Source organism: Chrysochloris asiatica, unplaced genomic scaffold, assembly GCF_000296735.1.
Source record: "Chrysochloris asiatica unplaced genomic scaffold, ChrAsi1.0 scaffold00007, whole genome shotgun sequence".
Lineage (NCBI taxonomy): Eukaryota > Metazoa > Chordata > Mammalia > Afrosoricida > Chrysochloridae > Chrysochloris > Chrysochloris asiatica.
The window spans coordinates 20,529,298-20,554,574 of NW_006408525.1; the positions used below are offsets into that span (position 1 = coordinate 20,529,298).

Sequence of the window (25,277 nt, forward strand, 5' to 3'; positions counted from 1 at the left end):
TGTGTGTGTGTGTGTGTGTACATGCCAGGAGGGGCTGGGGTGAGGGTAGAGCCAGCAGGGCCTCAAGTGGACAAGCATTTCCCTGGCTCCCCAACTGTAGGGGCCTGGGGGAGAGCCCCCTGCCTCCCTTGCAACCTTGCCCTTAACATTCAGAGTGGAAGGAGAAGTTGTAGGACCAGGTACCCCTAACTGGGGGTCTGGGGCCCAACCCCTCTACCTACTACCCCCGGTCTAGGGGCACCCAGGCCTTCCTAACAGTGACAACACGCCAGGACCAGGGCTGGGGTGTAAGAAAAGCAGGGGCACCCACGTGAAAGTTCAGAGGTGTGTAGGGCAGTGAGGGGGGGCCCAGGACCCCTAGCAGAAAGTGAAGCTTGGTTTCTGGGAGGAGGACTGCCATGGAAGTCTCTGGGACACTGTGTCAGGGTACAGAGGTCTCCCATCTCTCAGGCTTCACTTACAGTGAGGGCTCTCCCTGGAGACAGAGATTGGCACTTCAGGGCCACCACAGACTGGTCACCACAGTGACCTCCAGAGAGACAGGGAAAACTCCCCACCCCAGGCCTTGAGGGACAGGGAGGGTCACCATGGTGGCTGGTCCCAGAGACGGCAGTCCATCCTCCCAGGCACAGATGAGTGGGGGCCCCTAGCTGACACGGTAGGTGGACGTGTTCTTGGGCTCTGTGCTGGGCACACACCAGTCACCGGCCTCCTGGATGGTCTGGTAGTGGCGCCACGCTGACTTGTTGTAGACAGGCAGCCGCTCCACTGAGTCCGTGGACAGGGCCTGGAGAGCATTGGGGTCAGCCTCCCCTAGCTCCTGGTGCTTGCCCACTCCCACCATACCACCGTCTCCCCACGGTGGACTGTGGTGGCCAATGGCTGTGGCCAACATGTCCCACCCCATGTTGGAATCAGCCCAGCCCCACACCAGACACAGAAGAGCTAAGGATCTCGGCCCGGCCCGGAGAGATGCAGCAAAGGGTCTGCCCGTGACCCCCCTATCAGCCACAAAAGCTGCCCACTGAAAGGGGAGGGCTGGAGATGGAAAAGGACCTTGAGCAAGGTCACTGCCGAACCTCCGCCTCCCCTGAGCATGAGGAGCTGGATGACAGGATCTCCCTGTCAAGGTCACCGGGACAGTCTTAATTCTGGGCTTGCCCCGCCTCCCACCCCCCAAGAATTGTCTGTCCTGTTGTGAGTGCTCGGGGAGCAATACAGGTTCAGATTCCCGGAGTCAGGGACCAGGGAGGTCCTAGGGCGATGGATGTAGGCACCTCACCCCAGCTGTCCCACAGACAGAACCTCACCTTGAGATAGATGACCGCATCGGTCCCAAAGCCCTCCATGGAGAAGAGCTGCAGGTCCCCCTGGAAGTACTTGGCATAGAGGCGGGAAATGGGGAGCCCGTAACCAAAGCCAGCCTGCAAGGGGGCAGGAGGGGAGTGGGATGCTGTCACGTGGCTTCTTGGAGGCTACGGGACTGGTATGGGGAGCGGTGGAGGCATGGATGTGGGTCACACAGGGTAGGATTCCCAGAGCTGGGGCACAGAAAGAGAAAGCCCTGAGGCATTCTGGGGTGTGTTGGGGATAAGGGAACTCCATCCAGTAGAGGGAGGGAGGCTGTGGAGGCAAAGGGAGGGTGTGTAGGAAGGTTAGGGGTCAGGGTGTGGGGTGGGGGAGGAGCTGTCTCAAGTAGCCAGAAGCCCTGCATACCAGTCTGGATAGGTCATGGGGCTCCTCTGAGCCTCAATTTCCCAATCTATAGAAAGGGATGACAAACTCTTGGTGGAGAGTGACAGGGATATCCAGAGGAAGGCAGTAATGCATCAGGGAAAGACAGAGGGGGGAGGGTGACAGACAGACACCACCAGACAGCTGGATGAGGGCAGGGTGGGGAGAGACAAGACTCAGGAATGGCAGGTCCGAGACTCGGGGGAGACAGGTGCCACCATATACAGCCACAGAATGCGAGGGAGTGAGACATGGGGCAGGGTGACACCATCTCACCAGTGGGGTCCCCCCAGTGCCAGGCTGGGGGGTGGGTGCTGTGGAGTACATGTAGCTAAAGAGACGCTCGATCTTCCTCAAGGGAACACCCCCACCTCGGTCACTCATCTAGGGGGGATGAGACATGTCAGGGACTCTCCAGAGCTCTTCAGAGTTTCCCATACAGCGCCACCCTTCAACCCCCACGTCTGTTCTAAACTCATCACACAGGAGGGTGAGAAGAGAACCCACCCATCTCCTGGCAGGTGGGAAGCCTGGAAGTACACCTGGAGCAGGAAGGATGCCTAACCAGTCCCCACTGTCCCTGGTCCCCAGGGTCAGGGACCACATACTTTGATGGACAGATCTTCCTCTCCCAAGGCCAGCATGACCTTGATAGGAGGGAGAACGAGGTTGGATTCGTGACTTTCCACAGTGGCTCGCATAGCATTCTATGGGGAGAATGAGGTGGAGAGGTGAGTGAGAGAAGCCGAGTCCTGACCCACCCCCTCCAGCCCCGGCTCTGCCACAAGGGACCATCCGTCCTCCCCATCTCCTCACCTTGAAGAGCTCAAAAAGCATGTGGTAGAGGTGGGAGGGGACGTAGACCATGTGAATTGGTTGTTTGGGGTTGGATGCTGCAAGAAAATCAAAACCAAGAATAGGAGATTGTCAAGATTCAACATTTCATTCACCCAGGATCTAGCATCCAACCATCTGTCCATCTGCTTGTATATCATCCAGCATTCACTCGCCTGTCTGTGCATTCATTCAGCGCCATTCTCTGTAGGAAGTGCCAGGAAGGTGTTGGTGAGTTGAACCATGTCCAGAGAAAGGTCCCATAGTCATCCTTCATACAATGTCTGTCTGTCCATGCGTCCATTAGGTGTATACTCAGAACTGTGTGCTAGACCCAGGCTGGACCCTGGGGTGCTGACACACACAGAGCCATCATCTCTGCCTTCTACTCTCTTGTACCCACATAATTGACACCAGTATAGCAGAGAGGTGCAGCTGGAGCAGCGGGGATAACTAACTACCTCATCTGAGAGGACAGGAAGGCTTTCTGAGAAGCTGGGCTCGAAGATGAGGATGTCGGCAGAGTGACTTCCAGGTTCCGAGGCCTGGGAGAGCTCAGGCACACAGGCATCGGGGTGGCTGAGGAAACTTCCAGGTCCCTACTTCTCTCTCCATATAGCCAGTCTTGACACTTCTACCTTCCAGGTAATTACCAAATCTACCCCTTTCTCTCCACCTCCTATGCCTCCAGCTCTCTTGGCTTGGAGTCCTATAGTAACCTCCTAACTGGTCTTCAAGGGTCCTCTCCCACCCTTTAATTACTTTTAGAATATCAGACCTGCTGTCACCCTGCTTCAACCCTTCAATGGCTTTCCGTCATGCTCAAAACCCCTGCTCCTGTCCATGGCCTCTGCATGTCCCAGTCTCTCTCCAGTTCAGTGGTCCTCAACCCCCCAGCCCCACCACACTGGTCCTTAGTAAGTAAGGCTTTCCTTGGCTGCTCTAGCCGACGTAGGCCCCTGTAGCTGTCCTCTCACATCCAATTCCTCCTTCTCTTGTACAAGAACCTCTTCCTCCCCAGTGCTAACCAGCTACCCAGCCATTTTGTAAATTCCCAGCCTCCTTTGCAGCTGGATGTTGCCAGGTTACTTATGGAAGTGATGTATCCACCCCTGAGGCCCTGCCTTGCATGTCATCTTTCTCACTTCCTCCAGGCTGGAACCCAGACCTGGTGGTGGTGGCCAGTTCTGACCATACCATCCCAGGGCTGGAGAGAGGTGAACATCTCTCTACATTAAGCTCTGTTATTTGGATTCTGGGAAAGCAGCCAAACTGATAGCCCATCTGATGCACATCCCACCCACCACTCTCCTGTCATCCCATTTTATTTCCAGCCTGCTATTGAATATGATGTGACATTACTTGTTTATCTATTTGTCCACTAGTTCAAGACCCCGTTCCCCAACCTCATCAGCACCAAGAATGGAAGGTTCCAGGACAGGAAGCTTGCTCGTCTTGTTTACGGCTTAAAAAATATTCATCATATCAATCAATTATAATAAACTGCTATACAAGCTCTGCTTCTCCTCTGTCCATGTTCCTGATTCCCTGACCTCACCTCTGTGCCCCTTGTCCCCAGCCCTGTAGACACACACGCACACCCTCACCATTGATTTCCTGGATCTCTAGGTCAGGTGAGGCCATGTAATACTTGTCACACAGGAGCTTAGCCATGTCGTAGGCATCTGAGAAAAGAAAGGGGCCATTCAGGGTCTGGTGCACAGTCCACTCAGCAGGCAATCCTCTTGGGGGTACCACTGAATATCACCAACATTAACCCTGTAGGGCCCTGGACCCACCCACTGACTCCCCATGGGCAGGAATGGTGGGGATGACTCACCTTTGACCACATCAGAGACATGGCAGTTAGGGTCAATGCTGCCAATATGCTTGGGATGGGCTGGATTGGTGCTGCCATCAAAGATCAGGGCTGGGATACAAAGAAAAGACGCTGTTGGCAGGGCTATTCCTCTTCCCCAGTGCCCTCAGCCCTCTGCCTTGATTTCTAGGCATGGGTGGGCTTGGACCCTACAGATGCACACCGCCTTCATTATCTAGGTCCTGCCCCCTCCACCACCACTTAGGCCAGTTTTAGACCTCTGAAGGTCTTACACTTTCTTCTTCCCAGAAGCCTCTCCTCTGATCACAGCTCACATTCAAACGCACCTAGATCTCACAAGAAATTTCTTTTGCTACCAACATTTAAAAATCATTTCTTCCATCCTGCTTTTGAAATGATGTAAGCAGGACAAACGTGTTTGACTCGAGATTGGCTATGCTTTCTCAGCAATCACAGTAAACATTGAAATACACAACAAACTGCTTTGGAATATAATGAGTTTCTATGAATTTCACACTTTCTAAAAACATGACAATTTTACAAACAGCTGAATATCGATTCATTTCAAAGTTATGGCTTCCTTTTTCTATTTTGGAGCCAGTGCCTCTGTGGTCAGGTGAACAGCCCCAGGCTCCTGAGTGGTCCCCATGGCCACCCTGCGGCCCCACCCCCGCTCTCACTGTGCTGGTTGATGAGCATGCGGATGGAGATGCGGCTGAGGTAGAAGCGGTCCAGGAAGTATTGGATGTTCTGGTTGGAGACGGGGTCATCGCCATAGGCGTCCTTGTACTCAAGCACGCCCTGGGCCATAGTGGGCACGACATCATTGTGCCGGTTCCGGATGGTGACCAGGGCCTCGGTGAACCTGTGTGGGAGGGGAGATGTCCAGTCCCACCTCCGACTCCCTCCACTCATCATCTCTCAGTTGTGTCTTCACCTACTGGATCTGCTATAACACTCTCTCCCCTTTTCCCAGAATCCCACCCGGAGTTTCCAGATACCTGCCTGCTAGACTCCTTGCTCCAAGCCTAGAACTCTCAGTTCCTTGGAATGGGGCTCTCTAATGACCAGCCCTGCCTCCCCCTCAGACAAGGCCTCTTGAAGAATGGAACCTGTGTCTCTCCCATCAAACTTGGGCTCCCTAAAGCAGAGTCTATCTCCCATCTCAGCCTGGGGTCTCCCTCAGGGCAGGGGTCTTTTCTCCACCCTGCTGGCTTTTTTTTTTTTTTTGCCTCAAATCCCTTCCCATGGGGCTGTGACTTCTAGATGTCATTTGATTTCACCTGCCCTCTTCCCCAGCCTCACTCACTGGTTCAGGGTGTGGTGGTCCTCAGGGTCCTTGTCCAGGAACTCCATGATGTCCAGGAGACTCTGGACATACCTGTGGGTGGGCACGAGAGGGGACATTGCCTCTTTGCTGGGCTGGGACAGGCCCCCCTTCTCACCCCACTCAGCCACACCTCACTCTTGCGCGTCTGGTTAGCAGCACACAGCTGCGTGGGTTAACAAGCTGTGTCCATTTTTCTTAGTTCATTCCATTTGTAGATGAGTCTGACAGGAGATTATGTAATTTACTGACCTCCCTCCCTTATGGTGTCTTTGATTTTGTAGTCCTAGAATGCCAGTGGATTCCATGGGTGGTAGAGTGAACAGGGTTAGCTGCTAACCACAATGTTGGTGTCTCGAGTTCACCCAGAGTTATCTTGGAAGAAACGCCTGACAACCTACTTCCAAAACCAGTCACTGAAAATGCTTTGGAGCACAGCTTTCCTCCGACACACGTGAGATTGAACTGGTTTTATGGCCCCTAGGGTACGAGGAGTGCTGGTGCAGCGCTGTGGGCTAATGAGTTGGACTGCAAAGGCAGTTTGAACTGCAAGGTTGGTGGTTCAAGCTCACCAGTTGCTCCTTGGAAACCCTATTCAAGGGTCACTCTGGGTCAGAACTGACTCGATGGCACTTAACAACAAGTAGATAAGAGAAGTCCTGGTGTGGCACTGTAGAATAATAAGCATTGGACCGCAAGGTCAATTTGAACTGCAAGGTCGGCAGTTCAAACTCACCAGTCGCTCCTTAGAAACCCTATGCAGGGTCACTATGAGTCGGAAATGACTCATTAGCATTTAACAAGTAAGTAAGTAAGAGGGAAGGAAGACAGCCCCATTTTAGTCTCTTTTCCAATGAGGCCTGAAGGAGTCCCACAGTAGCTAAGTGGTGTAACGAAGACTCAGAAACATCTAGTGCTCGTCACTACTGGATGCTGCAACTAATCAAGAGTGTTGCCTCTATGCCTCTGCTCTTCCCTGTCTCGCTTTAGCCAGTAACGGGGGAAAGGTCTAGCCTTGGAGGTGGCTCCACCCAAGTCCATTTCTGTTTCATCCTCTTCTAGCTGGGTGGCCCTGGAGAAGTGGTGGAACCTCTCTGGGCCCGAGTTTTCACATCAGGAGAATGAGTTTCAGGCTTTTTGTTTTTTAAATATTTCTTTTTGGTGAAAATAGGCACCCATTCAATCATTTCTACCGGTGCAGTGCAGCGACACTGTGATATTCCTAACTGCTTCGCCAGTCTCATGCTCTCTCCCCAGAATGTCTCGTCACCACTGCCCCTTACACTGCTCATCTATGCTTTTCAGTTACTGTTGACAACTTAACCGGAAGTGGCTAGCTCTTTAGAACAGCTCAGTGCTCATGAGGAACACACTTGACTAGTCCAGCTAAACTGTTGTTTACTTTGAAGATTACTTCAGGGGATAGTTTCTGATCAAGTTTCATGAATTCTCTCAGGATTACAGACTCCAGGACTTCTCCAACCTCCATGGGTCCAGTAAGTTTGGATGCTGTAAGAAGTTGAAAATTCTGTTCCACATCTCCTCTACTTTTGCTATGGACTCATCTAGTGAGTCCTTGATCAAAATGTTCAGTAATGGTAGTTGGGCTTCCTCCACTTCTAGTCTCAGGCAGAGGAGGCAACCAGACCTGGAGTCTAGGCTCTTCTCAGATTCCTAAAACCCCTTCTTCCCAACAATTGGTGGAGCGAGAACAACTGTTGCATCTTGGATGGCCACTTGCAAGCTTTTAAGACCTCCCAGGTACCACTCACTGAACTGTGGGTAGAACAGAAACTCTAAAAACACTGTCAGAACAATTGGCTGAACAGTCCCACGAAGTCATAACCCTGAGCCTTTGAACCAAGAGAACTAATCTCCTGAGGAGTCTGGTTGTACCTACGTAGTTTCAGCAATAGTATCCTCCTTGGTTTTTTGGCTGCTGCTTTTTGGGGAGAATGAAATGATGGGTTAGCACAGTGCCCATCACATAGTGAATGTTCTACATGGTGGCTCCCACGTCGCTGACAGCTGAGTGCATCCTGAGTCCCCAGGCAGTACACTCCTCACTGCTGGTACTGGGAGTCGCCTCTGAATCACACCCTGCTTGAGTCTTTCATGCCCCGGAGAGCTGTGCCCTGAATCATGAATGTCAGGAATAGGGCTTGTCTGTCAGTGCCAGGAGAGACGAGTCACCCTTCCCTTCCTTCTCAGGGCCCAGCACAGTCCCTGACCCTTAGGTGACATGGCAGGGGCAGCATAAGAGATCAGCTTCCTCCTCAGATGACCTGTGTCTCAACCTCCCTGGAGAATAAGAACAGCCAGGACATAACAAGTGATCATTAAAACCCACCTGTGTTCAGAATCCTACGAAGGTTCTCACACTTCCCAACAGCCTTGGTAAGCATATAATGTGGCTGTGTGCTGTGGAGTTGGTTCTGACTCATAGTGACCCTGTATAGGGTTTCCGAGGCTGTAAATCTTTATGGGAGCAAAAAGCCTCATCTTTCTCCCACGAACAGCTGGTAATTTCAAACTGCTGACCTTGTGGTTCGCAGCCTGATTCGCAACTACGCTACCAGAGCTCCTTAAGCATATAATAGTCCCTTTTTTTTTTTTTTTACAGATAAGGAACTGGGTCAGAAGTCAGCTGATATGCCCAAGGTCACACAATAAGGAGCAGTTCTGGGATTCAAACCTAGGTCTGACTCCGAGTCTCCACCACATGGCTCGATGTCTATACTGGTCCTAAAGATGATGGTGCTGCTGACGTCACTAGTGATGGATGTCGGCACTGACAGGGACTGATTCTAGGCCAGGGCTCTGCTGTCACCTGTGCCCTGCACTTTAATCTCTACAAGACCTCTACTGGTGGCAAGTACTGTTAGGCCCATTTTACAGATTGGAACACTGATATGCAAAATTGGGATTCTCTATTCCAGACCTGTGTGACTCCAAATCCTTAATTCTCTACAATACCCGGATACACTTCATGCTGAAATGCTTCTTGGAGGGAGAAAAAACTGGGGAAGAAAACCTGCAAGGGGGGCGGGAGTCGGGGTGTGTGACAAGTAGAGAAAAGAAGAGGAGACAGAATGGAGAGTAGGAGCCCTGGGACCGAGGGAGGAGGTCGGTCCTATGAAGCTGGTTGTGGTTGGTCAGACCCAGGGGCAGGCAGTGCCCCAGCTGCCAGCACCACCCCTGCATGGCTGCCCAATGAACTCTAGAGGGCAGAAATGAGGCCTGGTCACAAGGCACAGAAGTGAATCCAAGGTCGCCAGGATGGGTCAACAGTAGGCAGTCTGCCAACATAGGTCTCAGACTGGTTTCCTGTCTGTGAAGCAGGGTGGGACAAGATGACCTGTCCCCACCCTGAAGCCTGTAGGAACCTGGATACCAGTTCTTGCCCTGGGAGCAGATTTTGGTCCTAAAAGGAGAGACATGAGAACTGGGAACTAGGACTGGCTCTCACCCCTCCCAGGGCAAGACAGGGGACTGGGCTCTTCTTAGGGAGACCTGGAGGTCCATCTACTTCAGCCAGGCTGAGCAGCCAGTGGGGCCTATACCAGGCTCTATGGGGGGCCTGGGATCCCCAGATCTGCTGTGAGCTCAGCAGTGAAAAAGGTCACCAACATTCCCTTGCTAAGATCTGGAGTTTCCTACCCCAGCCCATGTGGAAGCCCACCCAGACCCTGCTTTCTGGGGCTCTCCTGCCTGACAGGTCCTGTTCCGGGGAGGCAGAGGGAGTATAAGCAGAGTGTGAGTGCTGGGAGGGAGAGTAGACACAGGTGTGCGGCTGAGTGAGTGGGGGAGTGTATGTGTCTGAGCATGCCCAGGTCTGCAGCCACTGTGAGGAAGGCTGTGAACCAGTGGACAGCTGCAGAAGGGGGAAGCTCGGAGCACTGGAGGGAGAGGTGACAGCTGTGGCCAGGGTGGGTGGTGGGCAGTGTGCCGGCGCTGAACTGGGAAGATACGGATTCTGAGACTGACTCTGCCCTGAAGAGGTCACTGAGAGGCTCTATCTAGGTGCCCATCTGAACAGTGGGGTAACCATGTCACGGAGCTGTAGTAGAGGCCATATTTCGGCAATTATGGAAGAGGTTGAGGAAGCCATGAGATGGGGAACCTAAAGCCCCAGCCCGTGTCTGGCACGGAACAAGCACTGTGCCAGCCTTGCTCCTCAAGGGTAAGGATGGGTTCTGAGGTATGGGGGTGGGGTTCCCACAGGCTGAGTTTGGATTCCACACACCCGACAGGCAGCAAGGGAGGTTCATGAGAAGGTGGCGTCTCTAATCCCCTCCTCTAGAGTCCCACAAGCCTCTATTAATGACAGGAGTGACTCATAGTCATTTGATTTTACTCTGCAGCTCTCACTTAACCCTCTGTTTTCTGGAAGTAAATCTTCACTGGTCCCATGGGTTTCCTCATGGGTTCCTCAGGCGGGCTTTCCCTCCTTTAGAGTCATGACCAGACGTTCCAGCTGTCACACTGGATCTGTACAGGGAAGCCTGCTCCCCCATTGATTTGCACTGTGACCTCAGAGACAAGTCATCACACAGAGGACCTGCTGGGAGCACCTGTTGGGTGACTTTTCTCTGTGCTACAGATGTGGGACACTCCTCTCCCATCTTAGCTCCCGGGGGAAGCCTGACTCCACATCACTGCCCCAGAACACAGACCTCTTCCTTTCTCTCTAAGGATGCAGTCTCCAACTCAGACTAACCTGGGTTCAAATCCCAGCTCCACCACTTTCTAAACCACTTCCTATGGAATCGATTCAACTCATGGTGACTCAATGTATGTCAGAGAACTGTGCTCCATAGAGTTTTCAATGGCTGATTTGGGGGGGCAGGCCTTTCTTCTGAGGTGCTTCTGGGTAAACTCAAGCTTTCAACCTTTTGGTTAGCAGACAACATCTGAGTGATTTTATAGAGACAAGTTACTTAATTTCTCTGGACTTCATTGTCCTCATCTCTAAAGCAGAGACACTACCAAGGTCTACTTCCTAAGTGTGTTAAAACGTATGCACACTTAGGCCACTTCCTGACACAGGAGGACCTCAAGGGGCGTCTGTTGCTGTACCATCATCATCATCATTACTATGTTGCCCAAAAGAATCTCCATGACAACCCAATGACATCATCCTTGGCCTGGGGGTGCTGCTGCCAGAAGCCTGGGGGCACGACTTGTGTGTACAGAGTTCCACACACCTGCACATCAGCAGTTGCATTTGACCTGTAGAAACAAAACTGGTCCCCATTTTACCGATGAGGAATCTGAGGCTCAGAGAGGTTGTATGTCTTGCAAAAGGTCAACACATTCTGCTGTTAATTAAAAGGTGAGAAGATCAAGTCCATCTGGCAGCATCTCAGAAGAACTCAGTCACTGAAAATCTTATGGTACCCAGTTCCACTCTGACACCCATGGGGGTGGCCAGGAATTGGAGTCGACCAAATGGCAACTAGTCGTAAGCCTTTCAAAACCAAGTATCCTTTCCACCACCTTCTAGTCAAACCCAATACCAAGGCCTACTCTACCAAATCTGTCCAGGTGAAATACCTGTGTCTTTAGAACTAGGGATTCTCACCTGGCCTCTAGTGACTCTGGTCCAGAACCTTTTCCCAGCTGGATGGAAACCCCATCAACGATTACACATGTCAACTATCACCACAGCTACCAGCAGCATCTGTATGGGACTTGTCTCTTTTCCAAGAGTAGGTTTTGTTTTTTACTCCTTAGACTCTGAGCGAGGGGCCCTCTTGCCAGGCCTGCTGGTGAGTTACCCCTGCCTCTTGTACAGACCATGCCCAGGTCCACTTCCTCCGACATCTCAGCTGACAGGGATTTCTCCTGGAGACCACCCTGTGCCTGTCAGAACGTCCTTCCTGCCCTCAAACCTCAGTCTCTCTGGCTGCAGCCAATGCCCATTCTTTCTGGAAGGTCTCAGTGGGGTGTCTCTTCAGTGTGTCAGAAGACTCATTATTTAATAGTCTTTGGCCTGCTCCCCTGAGAGCTGAATCATCCCCTGGGGAAGTATTCTCTCTTGTCTAACTTCACTCCCTCCTGCTGTTGCTTGACATTGTTTCCAAGCTTTGAGGGAGGAATAAGTCAGGGTAAGACCCATGTGTGTAACTGATTTCTAGGAAAGGACTCTGCAGAGGTCCTGGGGGGTCACGGGCAGCCAGCAGATCTCCCAGGAACACAGTGTCCAGGGAGGAGCCTGAAAAACCCTGTTCTGGGCTCAGGGATCAGCCAGAGAGGCGGCCAGGTCAGTCAGCCGCACAAAGCTGGAAGAGGGCTGGAGAGAACAGATGGTACCTTCTCTCTCCTGTCCACAGCTCCCACACTGCCCTATGGTGGGAGCTATTGGCTGTATCAGAGGTCCCAGAACTCCAAGGAGCACGGCCCAGCGAGTGGTGACCTGTTTGGGCTTCATGAGAACGAGGCTCAGCCCTCTGTTCCCTTGCCCTGCCTTCACTGCATGTTCTAATAAGCACTATCTCTGCACAGTATGCTCTTGGACCCTCTAGCAGGCCCTTTCCTGCCTACACACCTGTGCATACGATGTTCCTTTCGTCTGGAATGTCTTTCCTTTCCTCTCGGCCTGTGGCCCACACAAGGCCCTGTAAGACCCAGTGAAAAGTCACCACCACTGTGTGTGCATGCCAACCCCCCATTACTTCTGATTCAACAAACCTTCACTCTGCACCTGGCATGAGCCTGACCTTGTGTGTGAAATATGCTACTTTATATCCCATTTAATGCGAAGAAATCATTCAGATGCATACTCAGGCATAGAGAAAATACTGGAAGGGCACCAATCAAATCTTAAGAAACCTTACTAGGGAGGGTTTGGTTATAGGGTGAAGGGTGGTGGCTGGCATTTTCTTCTATCTATCTCTGTGTTTTCCAAATGTCCCAGTGAACATGTTCATACTTCCACAATGAAAAAACAACCCCAGTTAATGTTCTCTTTAGATAAGATTTTAATTCTTAGTTTAAATAAAATGGAACCTTCAGTAGCCCGCTGCTCCTACCACTGTCTCTGCGGCACTTTGCTCCCCAGCTGTGGCGAGAGTTTTCCTCATTCTGAAAGACTATGGGCTTCCCGAGGGCAGTTGCTGCTGTTTGCTTAGATCTAATATAGCGCTGGGCTCACAGTCAGTCTGAATACACAGTCCTGAATCCAAAACGAAACCACAGACACAGCGCACAGCTAGTCTAGAAGACCTAACACAAGATTTCTGCCTGGTGCCACTCAAGTCCAATGAGTATGTTTCCATCCCTAGTGATGGATCAAACCTTTACAGATTCTTCATGTGACGGGCCATTGACTAATGCCATTCTGTTACTTAACTCTGGACACAGTTCTTCAGCGAACTCTACTGAGGGTTTTTTCTGCTACTGCTGTGACATGCAATAAACTTTGCTCTTTGTCCTCCAAAGCTTGTCGGGGTGGGTTCTACACCATCTCTGTGTCTAATTGAATGCTTTCCAACATTGAAAACAGCCTGATTTATAGCCTGGATTATGTAATTTGTTCATTGGATACATCTTCTTGTTTCTCTGTTTCCCAAAAAGTTTAAACCTTGATAAATATTACCCAACAGAGGCAGAACCTAATACCAGCAGATGGATTTTCAGGACCAGGGCTGGTGGCTAAGGCTCACATGAATCTGATCTGGGAATTTAGCTGTGAAAACTATGACTTCCCATGATTTGGTAAAACTATGGTTTCCCAGAGCGATAGATCCTGGGTTTCTAGAGAAAGGACGGTAGATATAAGGCAGACACTGGAGAACTAGAGCTTGATCTCAGTCCCTGCTCTGATGGAGGATTCTCATGTGACACTGGGCAATTCCCTGACCTCTCTGAAGCCCGTGCCTCTACCGCCCAAGGCTGCTGGGAGCATGGAGCCTCCATCCCTGAGCTCAAGGACAGCTGGTGATGGAGTGAAGGATATAAGGGCCTGGCTAGGGGGCTCACCAGCTCTGGACCAGCTGCACTGAGGGTGTGCTTAGCACCCGGTCGGGAAGCAGGTTGATCTCCTTCATGATGTTAGCCAGGCGTACAGGCAGTTCCTGTCTGAGGAAGGTGAACGAGGTTTTCTCACAGGCATTGCTGGACCCTGGGAGAGGAGAGAGGAGTGAGTCCAAGATCGCAACCCCATCTCAAGGGGCAGGTCAGCCAAGCTCCTCCAGAGAGGAAGTAACCTGCCCAAGGGCATGCAGCAGGGCAGGTCTCCTCCTAGCGTGGCCCCACCCTCCAGGGGCTGCATGGACTCCCCAGTTCCAGGTGAACCTTTAATCCTGGAGAAACAGGGCCTTCCTTCCCTGGACCCCCTTGGAGCAGCCTCTGGCGTAAGTCACCTCACTTTTCTCTTTCCTTCCCTCCCAATAGATCCAAGTGGGAAATCTATCCCCACCCAGGTGGGAAATCTATCCACTGCAGCTCTGGGTGCCCGTGTGGTTTCTGGGCCAGGCCATCCTCACCCAGGCTGGTCCTGAGGCCCACTGCAGAGTTAGTTGCCCCCTGTAGTAATGCCCACCTGCAAAGCAAACAGGGCCCAAAGATGGAGCCCAAGACCTTGATCCAGCTTCAAGAAGCTGAGACTATAAAAGACAGAATAAGGTATGGAGTCAGGAGACCTGGGTTCTATTTCCAGGCTCTTCTTCCATCTCTGTCACTCGGTCTTTCACCATCTTTCTGTAGGTCTCAGTTTCTCCCACCACATTAAGAACGGGCTGAAGTCTACTGTGAGCCCTCCCAGCTACGATTTTTCTGATTGGGACCCAGTCATAGTGGGCCCAGGAGGCTTGTCCATATGGAGAAAGTGCAGGACTCAAACAGGCCAGGAGCTGGGCGAGCAAGTCCTGGTCAACAGGTGCCCTTGTGTTCTTGCTGCAACCTCCCGGCCCCCTCCTGCCAGTGACGTAGCTGTAACCTGAGAAAGGCACTATCTCTTCAACTCTTCAGAGACCTGGGCCAGAAAGACCCAGAACTCACTGCTGAGTCCTGTTTTGACTCATAGCACCTCCTGCCCAGTAGGGTTTCCAAGGGAATAACCTTTGTAAATCTTTCTGAAATTATATTGCCACATCTGTCTCCCAAGAAGTGTTTGGCGGGTTAAGTTAGTAGCCAACTGCTTTAACACTGCACTACCTGGGTTCCTTCAGAAACCTGGGTACCTCCTCCCAACCTCCAGCTGGCACCATGGAAATACTGTGTAGACAGTGCCCACACAATGCCTGCTTCAATTGATACATTGGCACAGCCTTGCTCCTGCCCCAGAGCCACCCCCAGTCACCGGAGTGGGCAATCCTGGCCCTGGAGCCCAGGAACAGCCAGGGATGGGTACAAGTGCCTGACGTCACCTCCTGGTGCCTAGGCCCCTGCTGAGCCAGGGACAGGGTGCCAGGCTGGGGCATATTTGATCTTCAAGTGTCCTTGCCCACTGGGACAGTCTGGGGGTGGGGGTGGGGGGCAGCTCCTTCAGTGGGTGGAGGCATGTTATTGGTCAGGGCACCTCTTTGGTTGGCATCTTCTTCTGAGAGTCCCCTTCCTCAGATACCCCTGGGTTTTTTCTCTCAGATGGGAGTGTCTAATCCTTCACGCCCAACCCAGGTCTCCTCCTTCCATATGGCTACACCTCCCCAACTCTGCCTGTTACTTCTACCAGAACCTCTCATTTCTTCTCAATTCTCCATTCTTGAAATTGTCATAATGTCTCATTAACCTTTAATGCCAGAACATCACCCTACTTCCTTCCTGAAGCCCTAGTTGCCCGCCCCACTATCCTGACTCCCAAAGACTCTTCACAAAGCCCAGAAAGAAACCTTAAACCCCTCCTTTTCAGTGCTCCCCACATTAGTAGTTCAACCCAGAGTCTCTCTTCTGTCGGGTGCCCTTAACCCTTTCAGGCTCCGGCCTTTCCCAGTCTCTCTGTTAACCTTTTCCTGCCCATACTTATCCTGACAGCCCTTCCCCTAGCTCAGGGCCTCTCCTCTCCTCCCCGTTAATCTTCATGTCGGGCTCCTCTATTCATCCCGAACCATCCCCCGGCGGACCCCCTCGGTGCCCTGCTGACAGCTGCCTCCCGCCTTCTCCGTACCGAAGTCCAGAAACTGCTTCATGGACAGCGGAGACGGGGAGAACTTGCTGAAGTGCTCGATGTACTTGGGCGCCCCTGCCAGGGTGGCATTCTTCAGCAGCGCCCAGAAACAGCGCATGGCGGCGGCGCCGTGGCGGCTCGGGCTTGGGTTCCGTTCTGCACGCGCAGTGCTAGTGCTCCTCTCGGCCCAGCCTGGTCCAGCCCAACTCTGCTACGCGGTTCCGATGCCAGCTTCTCCAGCCCGGCCCCGGCAGAGGCCTCCGAGTCCCACAGCCAATCGACAGGTCGCGGCGGCTTGACGTCGCCAATGGCCGTGCACAAACAACTGCAGGAGAACCAATAACCTTTCGCTCCGGCACGTGGCTTCCCTCTAGGTCCGCCTCCTTAACCCTGTCGTAGCCGGGGCGGCCTGTTGTTTTCCTTGGGCTGTGGGACCAGCCCGCAAGGGATACATTAACTCCTTCCTTTCCTTTATTGAGGTCCAGCTGGGGTTAACCTCTGTCTCACTGGAGGTCCTTTGATAATTTTACTTCCTTTATCCTTCCTTCCTTTCTCTTGCTCCCTCCTTAAGTCTCCACCACGAGCAAACTCATTTTAATCCTCTCCTTCCCTGAATTGCCTGGGTAGTTTCAATTGAACTCTTTCTCCCCAAAAGTACCAATTTCACCTGCCCTGATCTCGATCTACTTTCCCCGAGCAGGTTTTGTGGGTCCTCAGTCACTGCCCAACTTTCAGCAACCAGTCTTTTTGGGCAATTGCAATGACAGTGAGTCAGACCGAATATTTGCAACATTCGGAACTAGGACTCAATCCGTCATAAAGACATAAAGATCTAAGTGGCTCAGGAACAAGTGGCATTTTGCTTTTCCATTTGAAAAACACCAAGTCAGAGCCCTAACTCGCCGTGGTGGAGGCAGTCGTTAACATCTATGGTATTTGTGTAGCTTTCAAAATATTTTCATTGTCATCATTATCTAACACATTTGATTAAACAGGAATCCTTCGACATACAGCTGAGAAAGCAACCTTCTGCGCACTGGAATTCCTGAGAGAGAGGTCCTAGGAGGTGATTTGTGCTGGGGGCGCCCGGGAGCCCAAGCTGATTCCGGCCTCCCAATGTTTTCCTTTCCAAGCAGTCCCGCCTCTCTCTAAAAAAAAAAAAAAATTTACAGCGCCCTCATGTGGTCCAATGTGATATATCCTGTAAGGTGCCAAGGGGAAGGAGCCTGGTGGCTCAGCAATTAAGAACGCGGCTAGGAACTGAAAGGTCAGAGGTTAGCAACCCCCCAACCTCTCCGGGGAAGCAATATGTGGCAGTCTGTAAAGACTTACAACCTTGGAGACTTCTAGTCTGTCATAGAGGGTCACTGTGAATCTGTAGTGGGTCAGATTTGGGTTTGGTCAAGGGACCAACAATTTGATGCAGTTATTACACATGTTCAGTTTTGAGTCATACTTAGGGAATCCTGGTGTGGTGCTGTAGGATAAGCACTGGACTGCCAACCACAAAGTCTGTGGTTCAAACCCACCAGCCACTCCTTGGAAACTCTACACAGGATCTCTATGAGTCAGAACTGACTCAATGGTATTTAACAACAACAACCAAATGCCAATGACTGGAGGTTTGAGTCCACCTAAAAATCCTCACCACTGGACCAATAAACAACATTCTTATCAATGGAGAAAAGACTGAAGTTGTCAAGGACTTCATTCTTCTTGGATCAACTATCAACACTCGTGGAAGCAGCAGTCAAGAAATCAAATGACGCATTGCATTAGGCAAATCTGCTGCACAAGACCTTTTTAAAGTGTTGAAGAGCAAAGATGTCAGCTTGAGGACTAAGATACCCCTGACCCAAGCCATGGTATTTTCAATCATCTAACATGCATGCGAAAGCTGGACAGTGAATAAGGAAGACCATAGAAGAATTGTTGCTTTTGAGTTATGGTGTTGGAGGAGAATACTGAAAGTGCCATGGGCTGCCAAAAGAACCAATAGTTCTGTTTTGGAAGAAGTGCAACCAGAGTGCTTCTTGGAGGCCAAGAGGGCCAAATTTCGTCTCTCATACTTCAGACATATTGTCAGGAGGGACCAGTCACTGGAGAACGATAGCATGTTTGGTAAGGTGGAGGGTCAGAGAAAAAGAGGACGACCCCTAGAGAGATGGATTAGCCAAGTGGCAGCATCAATGGATTCAAGCATGGCAACAATAGTGAGGTTGGCCCATTCCGCTGTGCATAAGGTTGCTATGAGTCGGTACCTAGCAACAACAAGAGGTGCCTCGGAAGAAAAGCTTAGCAAACTACTTCTAAAAACTAAGCATTACAAATCCTATGGAGCACAATTCTATTCTGACATGACTGGGGTCATCATGATTCAAAATGGATCCCAACTGGTTTTTAATGTGTTTTCAGTTTTCCTGGACAACAGGATGAACACACAATCTTTCTCCCTAAGCACTCAGTCTGGGAGCTAGCTGGATAAGTAACTAATCACACAGGAGTGATGAGAGCGAACACAAAACTATGTGCGAAGCTTCACAATAGAAGATAGATACGCTTAGCTGAATGCGGAATAACTTATGTGCTAGGCACTATTTGCATGCAGCAGCATCTGGAAACTGAGGCTCCGGCATCATTCAGAAGCAGCTAAAGAACAAGACTTGTGGAAAAGTTTGACACTTCCTCAAAAAGTGAAGCATATGATCTGGCAATCTGAAGTTGAGATGTGCACCGAAAGAATTGAAAGCAGGCATAGAAGCAAATACTTATAAACCGATGTTCGCTACAGCACTATTCACAAGAGCCAAAAGGTAGAAGCGATCTAAACATCAATCAACAGAAGAAAGGATAATCAAAATGTGGTCCATACCAGCAGTCTTCAAAAAGTTCATGGAAAAATTCCATTCCCTTTTAATTTCATTTTCCATGAATTTTTGGAAACCCCTCCATACACAATGGAAAATTGCTCAGCCATGAAGGGAAATGAAGTCCAGACACATGCTACATGGATGCACCTTGAAAACATTGTCAAGTAAAATAAGCCAGACACAAAAGAACAAATATTGTATGATCCCACTTAGATAAAAAATCTAGTGTAAGCAGAAGTATAGTGACCAAAGTTTATTAGTGGTTTCCAGGGGAGGGAGGAAGTGGGAAGGGAGAGTTATTCCTTGGGGCACCAAGTTTCCATTAAAGGTGATGGAAAAATCTAGAAACACAGTGGTAGTGGTTACACATGATGAAAATAATGTCAATAAATTGTACATGTAAAAAAACGTTGAAACAACAAATGCTTTACTATATGTGTTTTTATGACAATTAAAAAAACAGGACTAAGTTGGACTTCTAGGATCTCTGTGAGGTGTGTTTCTGAATGAATGGATAACCTGGATTCTGGTGAACATACAGAAGGCTCCCCTCACAGGGCTCCAAGTGCTTCGCTGCTCTAGAGAGGGGCTGGTGGCTTTCTGGAAGGAAGTAGAAACGTCACTGTCCATCAACCTGGCAAGGTGCAAATCCTAATACAGAAAATGAAAGTGTGGGTGGGGACAGACAGGGCCGAGCACTGGACCACAGATCCGGTTGGAAGCTGGGCTCTGGGGGAGGGGGATGGAGGGCAGACAGCTGCCACTATGAGACAGGCTGGGGGACACAGACCAGACATCAGGAAGAGCCTGAATAGTCGGTTCCAAATTTGAGTGAAATTCATAGACGGACCTGTGGCGCAACTCAGGACCCGGAAGTCATCGGGAGAGCAGTCGTGGTCCAATGAGGCCAGTGTGGAGAAGACAACCTTCTAAGGGGAAGAACTCCAGAAAGTGGTTTGATTCAAACTATGAGCAACCCACAGACTGGGTGGGGTGCAACTGCAAAACCCAGAGAGAAAGGAGCTGTGGGGAGGGGGTCGTAGGCTTGCTGTGATGGGGGTGGTGCTGTAGGCCCGCAGGCCTGAGGCCTGTGTACACTCAGCGATAGAACTCGGAGAGGAGCATCCGTAAGACCAAGGGCTTCAGAGGCAGAGGAATTCCCAGTCTCTGCTCACCTTTGGAGCTACTCATCAGAGTGCACAGGGGTAGCAATGGGGAAAGAGGTGAGAAAGCACGCTATTATCTGAACTCAGCCTCATCTGAAATCATTTCTCTCTACCCTTAAGCCCAGCCTGCCTCCACCACTGGCCAGGACTTCCTGTTTCCACATCTGGATAGCTAGCTTCTTGACTCTCCCCTTCCCAGGGCTGGCCGCTCTCCTCCTGGAAGCCATTCTTGATTCCATTTCATCAGGTCTCTCTCTCTCATTTTATGTTTGTGTTTCAATGAAAGTGTCTTTGGCTGGTCCTAAGAGAAGAGCTGCTACTCCTCCCCCTCCCTCCCCAAGACCCCCAAACCTGACTTTTCCCCACTGAGGTCAGCTGGGTAATACAACTCTCTATCCAGCCATACAAATCAGACTGGGTCTGGCAAGCCGGGAGGAGGCGGATGCAACAGGTACAAACTGGGAGCTGTTTATTGGTAGTCATGAGAAGCCTATGTACAAAGAAGGCACAAGGGGGGAGGGACTCCCCTGCTACAGTACCGTTGAAGGGAGCTGGGGCTGGGGAATAGACCAGCCAATGGGACAAGGGTCAGGAGAGGTGTTCTGCAACCAGCCTTAACTTCTAGAATGGGGCTCAGGATGCAGCCCCTGGGGGTGGGGGGAGTTGGAATTGGGCTGAGCCAGATCGGCTGTGAAAGGCAAGGACAGCCAATCACACCTCTAGGTCCCCAGCCCATGGCCAGTGAGGGACAGACAGGACTGGCCGATGGGGTAGGGACAGGGCTCCCTCACAGTTCTACATTCACACGTCACTCCCTCTGTGACCTTGTAGGCGTCTCTCCAGAACCTCATGAGGCCGAGATGGTAGTGGTGGGTCAGAAAGGGGAGCTCCTCTGTATTCTTCCAAGGTCTCCCAGGTCCAGGGCTGGTGCACATGCGCCCCAGGGCAGTCCCTGTACCACGTGTTCAGGCTGGCCAGAGGTTTGTCTGTCCTTGTTCCTTCAGACTGCATTCCCTGCCAGTGTAGTCAGTGTCTAAGGAGAGAGGCTTCAGAGGTACATACAAGAAAGCCATTCAGGGCACCTTCTTGTTCTTGGGTCTGAGAATATCTGGTCCAGCAAACACCCCCTTGGACAACCTTAGGCAGGATTTCCAACTCTCTGGTCTGGGTACCAGGGAACTGCTATTGGGGGCCCAGTGGGCTCTCCCTGTCAGTAGTTTCAATCTTGAGAGAAGAATCAATCCAGTGACTATGGCTCAAGATGGATCCAGTGTGAATGGGGGGTGGGGGTGGGAGGAGAAGAGTCACCATATTAGAGGCCTTTCCTCCTGGCTCTGATGGAGGCCTTTTGGCTAGATTTTGGCATAGGCCGAGGCTGAGGGCATGGTATGTCCACACACTGTCCCCAGTGCACAAACACAGTCTGGCGCAGTGGGACCCACGTGTATCTAGGACACAGGGATGCAGTATGCTGGCAGCTGCATGCCCCAGCCCTCCTGCAAGGGGTACCGGGGCCAGCAGCACATGCATGTGTTTGAGGAGGTACATGTGCCTGAGCCTGCTGGTGCCCGCCAAAGGCTTGGCCTCTGTGGACATAACTTATGATAAATAGGAAGAAAGGGGATGTTGTGAGGGGATGGGGCTGGAACCAGGGAAGATGTCAGTAGTATCGGTCCCAAGTCTGCCAGCTGGTCACCCAATGCTTCTTGGTGGGCACAGTGCTCTCTGGAGGTGGATAGCGCTCCTCCTCGCGGATCCGCACCGCATGGTATTTGGGCATGATCTGGTAATAGCGGGTCCGCTTAAAGAAGTCACACTGGAGTTGGGGGGGGGAGAAGAGAAAGAGCATCAGTACCTGCCTTTCAACCCAGCAGGTACACATGCCCAGCTTCTCCCTCTCCTACCTAGAAGTCCTCAAAGACAGGACACCCTGCTCAAACACCCAATCTCCCTGCATCAAAGCAGGAAGGGTTTCCAGACCCCCATCCCAGAGGAAGGAGGAGTTGAGGAAGGCAGAGAGGAGAGGAAGAGGCAGATGGAGATTAAGAGGCAGCTGCAGAGGCTGCTAGGGGAATGGCTAGGAAGGTGAGTGTCTCTCCTGAACGCAAAGCTGGGAGTGAGGTCAGCTTGCTGTCATGATTTAGGCCTAAAAGTACCAGTGCTAGTAAGAAGAACTCAGCAAGTTGCCCCCTTCTCTTGGGGGTGGGAACAGATTATGGAAATTTGCTTTCTGAACCACAGAGATGAGGCCTAGTCTTGGCCTTGTCCTTTTCAATCCCAAAAGGGCAAAGTAGCCACAGGTAAGGTTTCATGGTTTCCTCTTGGGGTCCCAACCACCTAAGGGCTTAGTTGGGGGGCTTTGTGAGAACCAGAACCCCCCAGGCTCTCCCTGGGGCATGGAGGGGGAGGCAGGTGGAAAAGCCTGCTCTTTGGGGTTGTGCTGGAGGCAGGATGAGGGACAGAGTGGCCCATAAAGGAAAGGAGCAGACAGGATAGAATCAAAGCCCCGGCCAGTCATGGGGCTCAGGGAAGAGGGCCCAGAGGCCGCGTTACCCGGGTGGGCTGGGGGTGGGGGGCTGCCCCCCTCAGTAGTCGTCGGTCAACCTCTCCGTCTCTGACGGCTGGCTCTTCATCTCCGCCTTCTGCCTCTTAGCTTCATACAGAGCTCGAGTGCGGGCTCGCTTGAAGAAGCCGCACTGCGGGAGGGGAGCAGGTGGGGAGGGGCTATCAGGGGGGGGGGGTCTCGGGTGTCCCTGCCAGCAGCACTCATAGACTGGGCCATAGGGCTGGGGGGCCTGGATGCCTGGGTCCTGGTCCCAGCTTGGCAGTTTCCCCTTTCCTGTTTGCAGCTCCCCTGTGAGCTCAGGGAGCACCTCTTCTGAGTGAAGTAAGGAATGGGCAAGGTGAGACTGGAAGCAGGCGAGGGAAGAGGGATGGAAGTGAGGAATGGGATGGGGCACCATGGGATGAAGGGAGAGTTGGTGGGGTCTGCTGGCAGGAAGCCCGGGAATGGGATGGGGATGGGTAAGGATGGACACTAACCTTCCATAGCAAGAGGATAATCAGCCCCAGCAGCAGCAGCCCCGCACCCACGGCCACGAGCACCAGCCAGAGCTCGATCTCAGCTGGCAGCTCATCCACCAAGTTAGAGTCAATGTCCACAGAGAACTGGATGGGGAGAGAAGGGACACACAGCCCAGTTTGTTTCTGCCCACTGAATCTCATCCCCACCTCAGGGTCCTGCTGTAAGACTTACTACCAACAGGGGGCGCCCAAGGACTAGAAAAAGTCCTTGCCTGCCCACCGCTCAGCAGTCAGCTTGTCCACCTATGGTGGCTTGCATGTTGCTGTGATGCCGGAAGTGATGCTACCAGTATTTTAAATACCAGCAAAATCACTCAGGGTGGACAGGGTTTCAGTGGAGTTTCGAAACTAAGACAGACTAGGAGAGACTTCTGAATGTTTAGCCACCTTATGAATAGCAGCAGGACATTTAGTGCCGGAAAATGAAACATTATGAATAGCACCAGAATATTGTCAGATATACTGCCAGAAAATGAGCCCCTCAGGTTAGAAGCTACCCCAAATACGATGGGGGAAGAGCTGACCAGAGTGATGCAAATCGAGAAAGCTTCATTTGTTCATGGGGCACAACTCAAAACGAGGAGAAACAGTTGCAAATGTTCATTAAAAATCGGAACATGGAATGTACGAAGATTGTATCTAGGAAAATTGGAAGTTGTCAAAAATGAAATGGAATGCATAAAGATCAATATCCCATGCATTAGTGAGCTGAAATGGACAGGTATTGGCCATTTTGAATCTGACAGTCATATTGTTTAATGTGTCGGGAACAAATTCAAGAGGAATGGTGTAGCATTCATCATTAAAAAGAATACTTTAAGATCTGCACTGGACTATGAACCACAAGGTCAGCAGTTCAAACCCATTGGCTGCTCCTTTGGAAACCCAATACAGAGTCGCTATGAATTGGAACCAACTTGAGGGCACTCAATAACAACAACAATCTTAAAATACAACACCATCTGTGATAGGATAATATCCATACACCTACAAGGAAGATCAGTTAATACTACTATTATTCAAATTTATGCACCAACCATTAAAGTCAGTGATAATGAAATTTAAAATTTCTGCCAACTGCTTCAGTCTAAAATTGATCAAACACACAATCAAGATGTATTGATAATTACTGTATTGGATTGTGAAGATTTGAAACAAAGAGGACAAGTGAGTCGTTGGAAAATATGGTCTTGGTGATAGAAATGATGCTGGAGATCGCATGATAGAATTTTGCAAGACCAATGGCTTATTCATAGCAAATACCTTTTAAAACAACATAAAAGGCAATTATACACATGGATCTCATCATATGGAATAAACAGGAACCAAACTGACTATATCTGTGGAAAGAGATGGTAGAAAAGCTCCATATCATCAGCTAAAACAAAGCCAGAGGCAGACTATGAAACAGATCATCTATTGCTCATATGCAAGTCAGGCTGAAGCTGAAGAAAAATCAAACAAATTCATGAGAGCCAAAATATGACCCTGAACATATTCCATCTGAATTTAGAGATCATCTCAAGAACAGACTTGATGCATTAGACATTAATGACTGAAGACTAGAAGAGCTGTGGGATGACATCAAAAACATCATACAGGAAGAAAGCAAAAGATCCTTAAAAAGACAGGAAAGGAAGAAAAGACCAACATGGAGAGCAGAAGAGAATCTGAAACTTGCTGTCCAGCATAGAGATGCTATAGCAAATGGAAGAAATGAGGAAGCAAAGGAGCTGAACAGAAATGTCAAAGGATACCTCGAGAACACAAAGCCGAGTATTATAATGAACGTACAAAGACCTGGAGTTAGAAAAAGCAAAGTGAAGAACAAATTAAACATTTCAAATTCAACATTTCTCAAGCTGGAATAACTGAAGACAAAATTCAAGCCTCGACTTGCAAAACTGAAGGACTCCACAGGCCGAATGTTGCGTGGTGGCTCTATACGATAAGCACTGGACTGCAAACCACAAGGTCCATGGGTCAAGCCTGCCAGCTGCTCTGCAGGAGAAAGATGAGGCTTTCAGCTCCCGCAGAGATTTAAAAGCCCAGAAACTCTATATAGGGTCATTATGAGTCAGAACCAACTCAAAGGTATACACAGAATCACTATACCAAAAGAAATGGTCAATGTTCAACCATTTCCACAGGTAGCACATGAGCAGGAGGTAAGAAGTCCAAGCAACACTGAAGTTATTGGCAAAAAACAAAGCTCTAGGAAGTGATGGAATACAAATTGAAATCTTTCCACAAACTGGTGCAGCACTGGAGGCGCTCATTCATCTATGCCAAGAAATTTGGAGAGCAGATATCT

General features: G+C 50.7%; 2 protein-coding genes across 3 annotated transcripts in view; both read right to left on the minus strand.

The window, feature by feature from the left end:
• Positions 1–516: 516 nt before the first annotated feature.
• PDK2 (pyruvate dehydrogenase kinase, isozyme 2) lies at positions 517–16,029 on the minus strand. Its single transcript, XM_006832471.1, has 11 exons — positions 15,844–16,029; positions 13,719–13,860; positions 5,718–5,789; positions 5,089–5,273; positions 4,409–4,498; positions 4,176–4,253; positions 2,551–2,627; positions 2,343–2,441; positions 2,011–2,118; positions 1,311–1,424; positions 517–787 (listed from the first exon to the last, which is right to left on the minus strand). The coding sequence occupies exons 1-11, from the start codon at positions 15,959–15,961 to the stop codon at positions 647–649; spliced, it is 1,224 nt and encodes a 407-aa protein (XP_006832534.1). The 5' UTR covers positions 15,962–16,029; the 3' UTR covers positions 517–646.
• A 5,510-nt stretch (positions 16,030–21,539) lies between these two features.
• The window catches only part of ITGA3 (integrin, alpha 3 (antigen CD49C, alpha 3 subunit of VLA-3 receptor)), a 35,281-nt gene continuing 31,543 nt past the window's right edge, over positions 21,540–25,277 (minus strand). Inside the window, exons 24-25 of one of the 2 annotated variants that reach the window (XM_006832473.1) lie at positions 22,922–23,047; positions 21,540–21,695 (exon numbers count right to left, since the gene is read on the minus strand). In XM_006832473.1, the coding sequence (XP_006832536.1) occupies positions 21,540–21,695; positions 22,922–23,047 (282 nt within the window). Of the gene's footprint in view, positions 21,696–22,464; positions 22,576–22,921; positions 23,048–25,277 lie in introns of those variants that run through there. The other variant, XM_006832472.1, reaches the window with a different exon arrangement.

What these genes read in the sequence shown, in the direction of transcription:
- PDK2 (XM_006832471.1), bottom strand. Translation starts at nt 15,961, where the DNA reads ATGCGCTGTTTCTGGGCGCTGCTGAAGAATGCCACCCTGGCAGGGGCG. An exon ending in CATGCTCATCAACCAGCACA is followed by an intron (nt 4,499 to 5,088) that starts GTGAGAGCGGGG and finishes TTTGTATCCCAG; the next exon opens with CCCTGATCTTTGATGGCAGC. An exon ending in TGTCTCTGATGTGGTCAAAG is followed by an intron (nt 4,254 to 4,408) that starts GTGAGTCATCCC and finishes TTCTTTTCTCAG; the next exon opens with ATGCCTACGACATGGCTAAG.